Raw genomic sequence first — 12,347 nt, 5'->3', positions numbered from 1 at the left:
GTAATTTCATTCAAGTAACTAGTACTGATTCGAAAATATTACTTTCTCTTCAAAGAGATGAATGAATAAAATTTATAAAGGTGGATGGATTACCAATGCAGATCAAAGAATATTTTAGTCATTCAGTTGTAAAACAAGATATAACGAATTTCCATTCTAGAATATTGAACTTTACCCCCGACCTCACGGAGGAGGAAATCGTCGATGCCATCGAGCGTGCTTTTAAAGTCTGGAGTGACGTCACACCACTGACCTTTCGTCGCGTATTCAACGTGCCCGGCGACATCCATATACAGTTCTCTGAATACGACCATGGTGACGGTGTCGCCTTTGATGGCAATGGCGGTACGCTAGCACACGCCTACTTCCCGGGGAATGGTATCGGTGGCGATGCCCACTTCGACGACAGTGAAATATTCAGCGTTTTCCTATCTGACGGTAATCACAGGTTCACGTTATTTTCAGAAAACTTATTAGTGGTTCTATTTGAAGGTGATGTTTCTGTGATATTAAAGATCTAGTATTGGCCTAGCCATGAAGGATCAAGGGCGGCACCAGATCCCACCAGAGTTTATTAATAAAAGGCAAGATGACCAAAAATTTAGGTTCTTATTCAAAATGACCATGAAAATGCAATTGTTTTCTAAGAGTTTAAGAAACTAACCACTTATGTTCAACTTTAAAGCGATGAAGATCATTAAGAACAATATCATGTTTTAATCTCATAACTTTTGTTTAAAGTCTAAAAAACTTAGGTTCATTTACTAAGTGTTTTACTGTGTATTATTTTCTTATTTTTCATCACTTGAAAGTCGCTCTTTAATTTCAACATTAGCGTTTTGTTTTGCTCATCTAGATGATAAAGTCGATCTGTTCATGGTGGCAGCTCACGAATTTGGCCACAGCCTGGGGTTGGGACACTCTTCCGAAATTCAGGCGTTGATGGCGCCCTTCTATATTGCCTATGATCCAGAGTTCAGTCTTGGATATGATGACCTCCATGGGATACAGTCAATTTATGGTGAGTGGGGAGACCTTGCTTATCAAAAGAAGAATCTTATGTAATTCAAATTAAACAAAGTATCCTTTTGATGGGGAAGGCAAAACAAATTAGGGTTTCAGGATTAAAAAAAAGTTGCGTCTTAAAAAAAAATTCTACGTAATAACCTACCCCCCCCCCCTTGAAAAAATACAAGATTGTTGGGAGGGGTCTCTGATCTCCTATCACACAGAATATAATTAAACTAATCTCGAACTGTGGTTGGAAAAAAGGGAGATTATAATTTGATATTAATTCCTGTTGGCTTGGTGGCAGCGGTGGGATCAGTCTAAATTGCAATCTTTGTTCACATTCTCTACCACCGTGGGATATTTCATACCTCCATTTTTATTCATTCATGATAATTGCAGTTCACATGTGAAGTTTTTCCATGCTAAAAGAGGCAATGGGGAAGAGGAATATTTCAGTCTTCATATTTCTATTGGTTTAAGGCGACTTATTTAGTATGTTTAAGAGATATTTTGTGGTGGAGGTATGATAATAATAATAATAGTAATAATAATTATGATAATAATTATAATAATCATTAAAATAATAATAATAGTGATAATAATGATAATAATATTAAAAATGAGTAAGCGATTTGTTAGTAAAGAGGTAATTATATAAAGCGCGAGTAAATTTTTGATAAAATGTTTAATGCCAACAACTAATTTGAACTTCCAAATGTCTACAGGTATAAACTCTGATCCTCGACCAGGTGATCGGTATATACCCCAACGTCCCCAACCCAGTCCACCGGATCCAGAGGTTGAAAGATGTAGTAAAAGCTTCAATGCTGTCGCATTCATTAGAAATGAATTATTTCTCTTCAAGGTAAATGGATTTCATAGTACATGTATTTTCAATTGTTTCATCAGGTTTGAAATGTGGTATTGTTATTGTTATTACTATTATTAATATTATCATCGCCATTGTTATTGTTAATATCATTTATTATCATTTATACTTGTTTTATTGATTTATCTTGATATTATTATCATGATCATGATAAACATAATCATCACTATCATTATGTTTATTATAATTTGTATCATTATCATTACGCGATGTTATTGCATAACTAATATTACTGCTACTACTTGTAGCAGTAGTGCTAGTACTGGTAGTAGAAGTACGGTATAAATTGAATGCAATGAAAATGTGGAAAAATGAATACATGATCATAATTAATACCATGGTCACATTTGCTCTACCGCGGCCGTATGGCGAGTCGAAAACAGCCGTTTCAACATTTTTTTGTACAAACTATATAGGTGGTTTGAAATAAAGTTAATAAAACGGCTGTTGTCGACTCGCCATACGGCCACCGTAGATCAAATGTGACCAAGGTATAAATAAGCAGGTGAAATGATAATGTGAATGCATGCATGAATGAATGGAAATATTAAATAAAGTTAATAATTACAAAAGTGAATGAATGAATAAATAAATGAATCAATAATGAACAAATGAATGATATACAAATTACCCTTTTTTCTCCCTAGGGTAAGAATTTCTGGAGGATGCGAGAACAAGGCAAACCTCTAGAAGGGTATCCTGTAGAGATGGGTCAGTTTTGGCATGGTCTTCCACCCAAGATAGATGCAGCATATGAGAGACATGATGGAAAAATAGTCTTTCTTAAAGGTATATACATTTATGTATTTTGAAGATCTGAATTTATTACTCTATAAAAGACATTTAATAAAAAAAAACAAAAAAAATCAGATGATAATATCACTCTTTCATTTCATTAAGTCTTCTGAATTTGCCATTTATGTATTGACTTTTACAGTTTGCTCATTAATTGTCCAAAACCATTATACAGGCAGAAATGAATTCATGTCTTGTCTAGCTATGATATAAAAAAATATAAATCTTTTTACAATGCAAAAATTTAATTGCTTGAATTGTCACATTGAAACTGATGGAATTATTTCAATATTTCCCAAATTATATTAGGTTCACATTATTGGATATATGAAGGAGTCGACATGGATCCGAATTACCCACGCCCGCTCCATGAATTCGGGTTACCCGCCGATGTGGATGGGGCTTTACCTTGGGGTCGGACCGGAAAGACTTATTTCTTCAAGGGCGAGATCTACTGGCGATATGACGAGTATGAAAATCGAATGGATAAAGGTTATCCAAAACCGATCAAGGAAAACTGGTTTGGAGTGCCTAACAATATTGATGCAGTATTCAGACACTATGATGGTATGATATAGGATAATAGTGCATTAGATTGATAGGGTTTATGGAAATTTCAATTCAATCCCTTTTCCCATAGATATAATACAAAATTCAACCTTGTATTACTAGTAGGGTCTATTCTGTTTTTTTACACTTTATTAGGTTAGAAAAATATATTAAAAAATTCTCTGAACAACCGACTTCATAAATTTAGCAAAATTTCAATACTTCATAATGCTTTTTTCACATCAAAATCTGACAATTTGTCAGTGTTCTGCTTGTTATGCTCTATTCATTCAAATCAGTGTGTTGTTAGGGGTGTACTTTTCCTTTTACCTTTTAAGAAGTTAAATAATTCTAAAGTTTGATGTCTGGATATCTATGAGGCCACTTCTGTGGCATGACATTCTGTCATCAGGCAGCAAAAAGGCTTCTCTTTTTAAAGTTTGTTTTCCCCCACGAATAAATGTATGAGAATTCTCCCAAATCATTACTTATTTGATATGCACCATTATGAAACTGACGAAAGATAAATATATAATATTATAATTCAAATTAAAACACATATGTAGCAGCACCTGAAAGTTAAAAAAAACTGTTATGAATAGTAAGTTAATAACTCTTCCATTCTTCTGACACCCTGAACAGGTTATTCATGGAATACATACTTTATACGTCATCGCCGATATTGGAGATTCGACGAATCTCTAGGGCAAGTCGATCTCGGTTTCCCGCGAAACTTTGGGGTCGACTGGATGGGCTGCAAAGAAAAGAACGAGGAGGTGGATCCTCAGCCTGGTCAACTACGAGCTGAAGTAACCATGATCTCCTCAACGACATCAGAAAGCAGTAGTCCACTTACTTCGTCACTATCATATCTATGTTTATGTATATCTATCTTGTGTGCATTAGTATTAAAGACATCATAGCATCATAGTCTTTCTTGAAAACTGGTTTGCTATACATCAAAAATAAATCCTACATAGGATTGGTGTTATTACAGTATATGGGGACTCATCCAAATTTTGATTCAAATCTTTACATTGAAGAATTTAGATCTATTATTCTTTGAACAGAAAAGTGGTCTGATTGATTTTAATTCTGTAATTTGGAGTGTAATTGTGTAGCTGCAGCCATTGATGTATTATTGCTAGGCTTGTACTTTTGGGACTAATACATTGTATGTTTCTAAATGTAGTTGACAATCATTTTGAGTACAAATTTTATTTTCTCACATGATGCCTATCTTTATGCACTGTGAGCTGCCATTGGAGAAGGGTAGTCCAGTCTGCATACACTCTTATTTCTGCGGAGTCAAATTTGACTTAGAATGGCGCCAGCTGTGAGTCAACTCCGACTTACTCAGATTCTGAAATTATTAGACTCAGAATGGTGTGCATCAGCTGAAGGTCACTCAATTGCGAGTCAAAGTAACACAGAAATTAGTCACTTCAACTAAAAACAGAGTCGAATCCTAGCTGCATGGTGCCATGCAAAGAAAATTTTGACTCATCAGAAATAGGCCAACGTTCCAGAAGTCAAATATTGCCTTAGTTGAAGCCGATTTTCTGAACAGTTACTGCAAGGCATGTGCTATTACTTCATTTGCCCAACTTGAACCAATTTCTGGGTTACGAAAGATATAACATTTTGCAGACCCTTGAGGCATATTCACCTGTAGTTTAAAGGCCCTATCTGTAAATGTATGGGAGGAGTCGAGGTAATCAGGATTCATTTATTTCACCATTGTTTTAGTCGACTCCTATGGTCATTTTCAGTTACATCATTGGACTATTTAAAGTATGGACCTAAATAGATCCATGTAAGTAATAAGTATATTATTTTTTCTCACCTTGAATCACTATTTCAAGAAATATTTCAGGGCAGGTGAATTTGACTGTCTTCTTTATCACGATATGGTCATTATCTGGTTTGGGACGATTGTGTTTTCATATCAATTTATAATGTCAATGATTTTGATTTGTTGCTATGCTGTTTACTAATCTTAAATCATAATTTTTTTGTATATACATGTTTATTATTACTATGATTTTAGGATAAAGAACATGGATGCTGTATTTAAAATATCAGTACTTTATAATCTTCACTGTAAAAAAAAATTTCATATATTTACAAGAAACTGTGATTCTTCCAGCCCAATTTTATCGTGAAAAGAGCATAAAACTTACAAAAGACTAAATTTAATAGTGAAAATACCTCAAAATTGGGCTGGGAAAATTCAGGCTTCTCTGAAGTAAAATATGGTAAATTTTTTTAGTGTTAATGTAAGTGTTTAATTGCTGCAAAAGAGGCGATAGTTTTCTATGAATGTGAGCATGGAGGGGATTGGATAAGGAGGATAATAGAAATTGGATGTGATCAAAATCAGAAGGGAAAAAATTGGTTAGACAAAGAAAAAGAGCAATGAGACGTTTAAAAATATGGAAAAACACACCACAGAAGATTAAAATACCAAGGCAAATTATGGAAGGTCATATTCATATTGAGAAAGGATCATAAGCATTCAAGCAATTTGTTCCTTGTTGATAATTAACTATTTTGTCATAGACCTATGAGCTTTCAACATCAAAGTAAATCATTTTATAGATGTGATACGATCTAATATTTTGTTCACTTAGTAATTTACAGTTCTTAGTCTAGCTATTTAAATAATATAGCTCAAAGGTCCTTTGTCTTTTTTTAATGAAATAACTATTGATATATAAGTGTAAAGAAACAATTAATGCTGAAATAGGGTTCCATGTTCCAAATTTAAACTCTCAAGATGTATAAATGTTAATTTTTGTATCTTGTAAATAGTTTTTAAGTTTATGTCAAAAGTTTACTGATTGTACATTTTTTGTTCAGCTTTTCATAAACCTCTTATTTATACTTGTTCATTATTTTACTGAATGTATATAATGTATTTAGGACAATTATATGTTGCCTTATGAAATGTGACAAACTTTTTCAGCAGGATGGTTCAATTTTTCTACTGTCTTTATACAAAACGGGAGCATGCCGTAATCTGCCTAATTGGAATTTCACAATTAAAAGCATAAAGAAGCTAGTTTCTATTGTATCTAAGAAGCACTGTTTCATACTAAAAATACCTCAAGATGGCACAGAATATACAGACATGCTCAAAATATATATAGTTTTTGTCTTAAGAACAAATGCGAGAATCACAGAGGTCAAAATCATGAAAAGCAAAACAGAAGCTGAAATGAATCGATGATTTCCAGGTTCTAAATTCTGAATGGTTGTATCAAAGACATTTAAGTTAATTTGCACATGTTGCTCTCAACGATGAACGTACAGTTGTTGAATGTACATCACAGCAGTATTATAATATCATACATTGATTAATTATATGGGACGATAACGTATAATAAAAAAAAATTGATCAGTATTCTCAAGTATTTCATTCATTATGGCAGTGACAGAATTGAATTGACATACTGACATTTATCTTTTATTTTTCCGGAATTAGATTCATTTTTGTCCATTAATTCAGTTGGTTTTATTTCATATACATGTACAAAGGGAACAAGAGCCGAAGAATTTTTTTTTAAATTCTTAATGATCACAAAGAAAAACCAGTTGCAAATTACAAATTTGACCCCCCCATGAATAACAATATCCACCAATCTGATAAGCGTTCTTTTTTTATAAAGCCCCATTCCAATTTCTTCAAATTGTTTTATTCTCTATAAAATGTAGTATATGACTTGTAGTATATGATGTATTATGCAACAAACATATTCAAAGGAGTGATAATACATTTTCCCTTGACTTGAACAAAGTACATATACGTTTATACCAGTGTAATGTTTAAGCAAATTGCGAATGGTTGATTAAAATAAATCAAACTTGGTTCTTTTAAACTGTAATGCATGAGTACATTTGTCTGTTACTTATAGTGACAATCATGATCTTTCTTGAAAGCTTTTTTTTCAATTTCAATTATTCTTCATTCAATACAAAAATATTTAATCAAACTAAGAAAAGAAAACATAACGAACATGAAATGAAGCAAAATTGAAGCAAATTAATTAATGATATGGGAACTAAACTGATGTGAAATCTTATGTTTCTATACATTGCATTAAATATAAATGCAGAACAGGACAAAAGTAGATTTGTCATCTTTGAAATTTGTTCATTTCATTTTGTGCAAGAGAGAGAGAGAGTGAAAGAAAGAGAGAAATGTGGAAACACAAGGAGGAGAAAAGAAAGAGGAGGAAGAGCAGGAGGGGGAAAATAAAGTTGGGAAATCAAAGTAATAGTTTGGGAGGGGAGATAAAGGTAACGAGAAAGGCGGTATAATTAGGGGGACAGAGAAAGAGAGGGTGGGGCACTTTAGAAGTAACTATAAATTTATTTGTTAATGGCAAAGGAATATTTCCTTTGGATGGTATGCTTTGTGAGAGTTTGATTGAAAAACAAACTGAGTCGGAAAAGCGTTGCCTATGGTCTCTCTGCTATGCAGGCGAGACAAAACCAAGGAGTACCCTCAAGATCAGCACCAAAGACAGACACAGGGTTCCCACAGAAATTTGAAAACAAAATTCCGTGACTTTTCCATGACTAAATTGCTGCTTTTCATGACTTGCTTTCTGGCACGGTTTCCAAAATCAGACACAGCAGAGTATGATAATTAAGTATGAGAGAACTGTGTGAGACACGACAAAATGGAAAGCTGCCATAGCCATGAGGTAAATGCAATTCCATGACTTTTCCATGACTTTTCACAAATTTTTCAAATTCCCTGACTTTCCAGGACCACAAATTTTTCCAGGATTTTCCATGACTGTGGGAACCCTGGGGCCGATTGCACGAAAGGGTCTTTCCAAGGACCGTCTTTCGTGTCACCCATCTTTTATGATGCGCTGTATGCAGGATATTTCTGAAATGTATGATAAACAAATAAAATTTGTTAACTAGCATTTAAATCGATTGGTATACAATTTCATGATATATCATATCATATCATTTTATGAACAAAGATTTTGTTTACTTTAATGGATGAATAAAATATGTTTGCAGGTAATTCATTTAAAATGCGTTTCACATGGCGCATCATAATAAATAGGCGACACGAAAGACGGTTCTTGCAAAGACCCTTTCGTGCAATCGGCCCCTGCAGACAGACAGACAGGTAGATAGATAGATTTTAATACATAGATGCCCGACCCCCCCCCCAAAAAAAAAAAAATCACACAGGAGTAGTAATATCACAATTTGGCAGCCATTATATTTTACAAAAAATTGACATTCTACAAAACAGAGGTAAAACTGCCTCTCACACACATCCCTTCAAACATACTATTTTCAGATATATCTGCTATATCATTTTGTTCAACCCAAATTATTATATCTTTAAAAGAAAACAAAAAAAGTTGATTTTCAGACCTTTCTTTAACACTTCAATGGTCAAAATTTCCCATATTTTCAGAAAGATTAGATGATATCCATTTGTTGTACAATTCTTTGTATTCAAATTGTGTTGACTCATTTCACTAACTCATTTTGGATGAATTTTGCCTGATCGAATTTTGAATAAGTTGCCATTAGATTCATTACAATGAAAGCATATAATCTCACTGCTCAGTAAAATATTTATATTTTGATAATTGAAGCACAGCGAGCTATGCTCCAATAATCACAGAAAGGTCTGGAAACATGAATTATATTTCATGATTCATCATAATTCAATCATATTCATATATTCATTCTTTTCCATTTATAATGTCTTGAATGTATAGTGTAAAAATAATTCTACATTAACACTACATTATTTAATAGCAAAGTACAATTCATTTCATAATTTTGAAAAGCTATCCTTTTACAATTCCATGCAAACCACAATGAACAGACATGTTGTAACATCCCACTAGAAACTACATGTACCCATTGTAGTTCTATCAGCACACATATTACAAGTTAAGGCTACCCCTCACACACATTTTTTTAAAGCATTATTATCAAATTTGAGTATCAAACCCATCCATCCATATAAAAATAAATTTTAAAATATGAGAATTACCGAAATATAAATCTGTGTCTGATTGTTATTATAAATGAATATAATTACAGTAATAAGATTGATATCATAATTTGAAATTCGGAAAGTAATACGAATACCACTTTCATAAATTTCATGGAAAATCATTCATCATACCATGTGAGTTTAAAAAAGTTTGGACATAAAAAGAAAAATTACACATAATGTTTGCTAATAATCTTGCATGATCATTTATGATGATTATCCATCCAAAATGATTCATGGCATATCTTCTCAAGGGGAGAACAAGGGCATTTCTAACACAGCAATTGCTGTTTAACAAGACAGCCTATTTCTTTTCCAATTCTTTCCCATTATTCTTTTTTTTGGGGGGGGGGATTATATCCAACAGGAAATTGCAAAAAAATGTATTTTTCTGACGTCAATACTGTGAAAGAATACAAAAGCCTTTGAAACAAGGTCATTTACAATACTTTAGAAAACTAACATTCCCATAAATATCAGACTCTTATTATTTATATGAATAAATATATAAACATAATATAAATGGAGTATGATATGAAGAGAAGATTCAATTCAACCCTTCTGTTCGTATTATAAATACATACACTACGGATATTGTTGTACAGTTGTTCAAGAGTACATAATGAGGTAAGGCTAAAGCATATTCCTGATTACCGAACAAGAAAGTTTAATGCCAAAACAGTAAACAGTGACAGCATATTTCTGTTTCACTTCAATGAAAAGAGTGGTGGTGCTGTTTACATTGACTGCTAAGAAAGCATGTAAGCAAGCAACCAGGTCCTCTCCGAGGGACCTTGTAGTAATGTGGATAGATGCCACACCAACAGGCACTAGTGCACCAAGTGGGAATCGAACCCGGGTCACCAGAATCTGAATCCCCTGCTCGACGGACTGAACTATCGCACCTTCTCTCCTGTCCATAGAATCTGTGAAACATTATACCTGTACATCTTTATTCTTCATCATTGGAGCTCCTTTCACATTTGATCAATGTGCTGCCTCCACCGGCCATTCTAATTTCTTTTATTGTAGCTGGAGAGTCAAGTGTGAATGGACCCTCATACCTGTACACCTTCATTCTTCATCATTTGAGCTCCTTTCACATTTGATCAATTTGCTGCCTCCACAGGCCATTCTAATTTCTTCTATTGTAGCTGGAGAGTTGAGTGTGAATGGACCCACCATCCCGAGATCCTGTCGCACTGATGTGGTGGCATGTTTAATGGCAAAGGGCACGGAGATGGCCAATACCATAGAACATTCTCCTACGGCCTAGGTAAGAAAAGAAGAAATAGTAGCAATAAATCAAGAGAATTTGAGGAATTACAAGTGTATGTGCTTCAAAGTATATAAGAATTAATTTTTGACAATATTTATTTCTAGAGGGAATTATTCTCGGGTGATTTTCTGAGGGAGATTGCCAAAAGTCCAGACACCCACAGAACCTAGGTGTCTTGTATGATAATGGGAGATTATCGAAATGTATGTGCTTCAAAGTATATGCTATCATTTTTGAAAATAATTCATTTCTAGTGGGAGTTATTCTTGGATGATTATCTGAAGGAGGTTGCCAAAAGTCCAGACACCCACAGAAACCTATTTCAAATTGTATTTTTGTAATTACATTGTACAATTTTTGTATGTTTTTTTATAGCCAAATAAATAATAAGTGATAGTTCATTCCATCTATTCTTCAAAGTAATTGTACACTACGGCACACTGAAGCAAGAATATCAATGGGACCACAAAATAATCAGGGCCTCATCTAGAGTTACGATTGATCCGATTAACCTGAACTATATGGAAATCCATCAATGTCATAATTTTTTCTACGTGAAGTCCACATGATATCCTTTGTAAGCAAAGATAAGCACATTGAATTTTCAAGACAACAATGAATGCATGATCATACATCAGATCTACACACTATTTTGAACAAACATGCATTTTGGATGTTGATGGCTTTCCATAGCTGCAGTTGATTGGATCAATCGCAACTGTTTGCAAGACGGGACCCTAGTGTAAAATACTTTGAAAACTTCCTGGTCCTCATTCTCCAAAACATGATGCCAGTTGCCAGAAGCAATCTTTCAACGACATGAATGTGGATCTTTTGTACAATAAATGTCTTTTTAATTACAATTAAAAGCAAAATATTTTATCAATTCCCCTTTCTCTGAAAACTACAGTTCACCTTTGGATTCCCTCAAAAATATAAAGGAAAGATCTTTGATGATACTGACCTTTGATGAGTACACCGTGTTGATATTATCCAAGCCTTCCCTCAGCAACGTCACATTAAATTCAGGAGGTATGTCTGATGCCAAGGGGATCTTATAGGTCTGCGGAGCTTGGGTGAGTAGGGCGCCCTCTCTAGACATCTTAACCTGTTCCATGGTGAAGTATCCATATGCTTGGATGAAGCCTCCTTCAATCTGTGATCAAAATCATTTATATGAGGCCATACTTCTCAGTATATGTGAACCGGCATCACAACAATGTGATAATGACAACAACACTAATGAAAATGATAAATACTAATAAATACTACTACACTAATAATGATGATAATGATTACAATGAAGATGATAAAAATTTCTCTGGGCAGAGCAGGTGTTGTCTGCTTTATAAGTGTAAAGTTTAGCACACAGATTAACAGATAGTGGTGAAGGTAAGGAGCTGTATTATTGTTATGCTATATAGGTATACTTTTCTCTGATTACCATGAATACCATTCCTAATTCAAGCATGTCATTAAAGGACACCAAAACCAAAGAGAAGCAATCTTGGAAAGAGTAAATTTTCAAATTTTCACCATTGCCCATTTGAGGATCCCCATAGAAAGAACAAGAAGACTATATAAATGTCCATATCTTGCTTATTTCACAACTGATTTTGATGAAACTTGTTTTAAATTGTTCCTCTCATTTTACTCTTTCAAATAAGATTGCTTCTCTTCTTGGGTTTTGGTTTCCTTTTAGGAAACCTGAACCCTGTAACATAAAGCTTAGCAATCAACAGAAGGCTGCTTACAATTGATCATACACGATAGTTGAT

The 12,347-nt window shown here is 33.8% G+C and overlaps 2 protein-coding genes across 3 annotated transcripts in view; one reads left to right on the top strand and one right to left on the bottom strand.

The window, feature by feature from the left end:
• LOC121408380 (72 kDa type IV collagenase-like) overlaps positions 1 to 4,593 on the top strand; it is a 31,258-nt gene extending 26,665 nt beyond the window's left edge. The window contains exons 3-8 of the mRNA XM_041599838.1: positions 161 to 438; positions 857 to 1,021; positions 1,737 to 1,876; positions 2,548 to 2,689; positions 3,005 to 3,262; positions 3,887 to 4,593. Coding sequence (XP_041455772.1) covers positions 161 to 438; positions 857 to 1,021; positions 1,737 to 1,876; positions 2,548 to 2,689; positions 3,005 to 3,262; positions 3,887 to 4,167 — 1,264 coding nt within the window. The 3' untranslated portion in view covers positions 4,168 to 4,593. The remainder of the gene's footprint in view (positions 1 to 160; positions 439 to 856; positions 1,022 to 1,736; positions 1,877 to 2,547; positions 2,690 to 3,004; positions 3,263 to 3,886) is intronic.
• A 4,712-nt stretch (positions 4,594 to 9,305) lies between these two features.
• The window catches only part of LOC121408377 (xanthine dehydrogenase/oxidase-like), a 42,379-nt gene continuing 39,337 nt past the window's right edge, over positions 9,306 to 12,347 (bottom strand). For both annotated transcript variants that reach the window (XM_041599837.1, XM_041599836.1), the window contains exons 32-33: positions 11,534 to 11,725; positions 9,306 to 10,562 (exon numbers count right to left, since the gene is read on the bottom strand). In XM_041599837.1, coding sequence (XP_041455771.1) covers positions 10,365 to 10,562; positions 11,534 to 11,725 — 390 coding nt within the window. In that variant the 3' untranslated portion in view covers positions 9,306 to 10,364. The remainder of the gene's footprint in view (positions 10,563 to 11,533; positions 11,726 to 12,347) is intronic.

The sequence above is a fragment of the Lytechinus variegatus genome, chromosome 2, assembly GCF_018143015.1.
Source record: "Lytechinus variegatus isolate NC3 chromosome 2, Lvar_3.0, whole genome shotgun sequence".
NCBI classification, from domain to species: domain Eukaryota; kingdom Metazoa; phylum Echinodermata; class Echinoidea; order Temnopleuroida; family Toxopneustidae; genus Lytechinus; species Lytechinus variegatus.
Note: the sequence above shows the minus strand (reverse complement) of the source record. Positions and strands in the feature narration are given on the sequence as shown.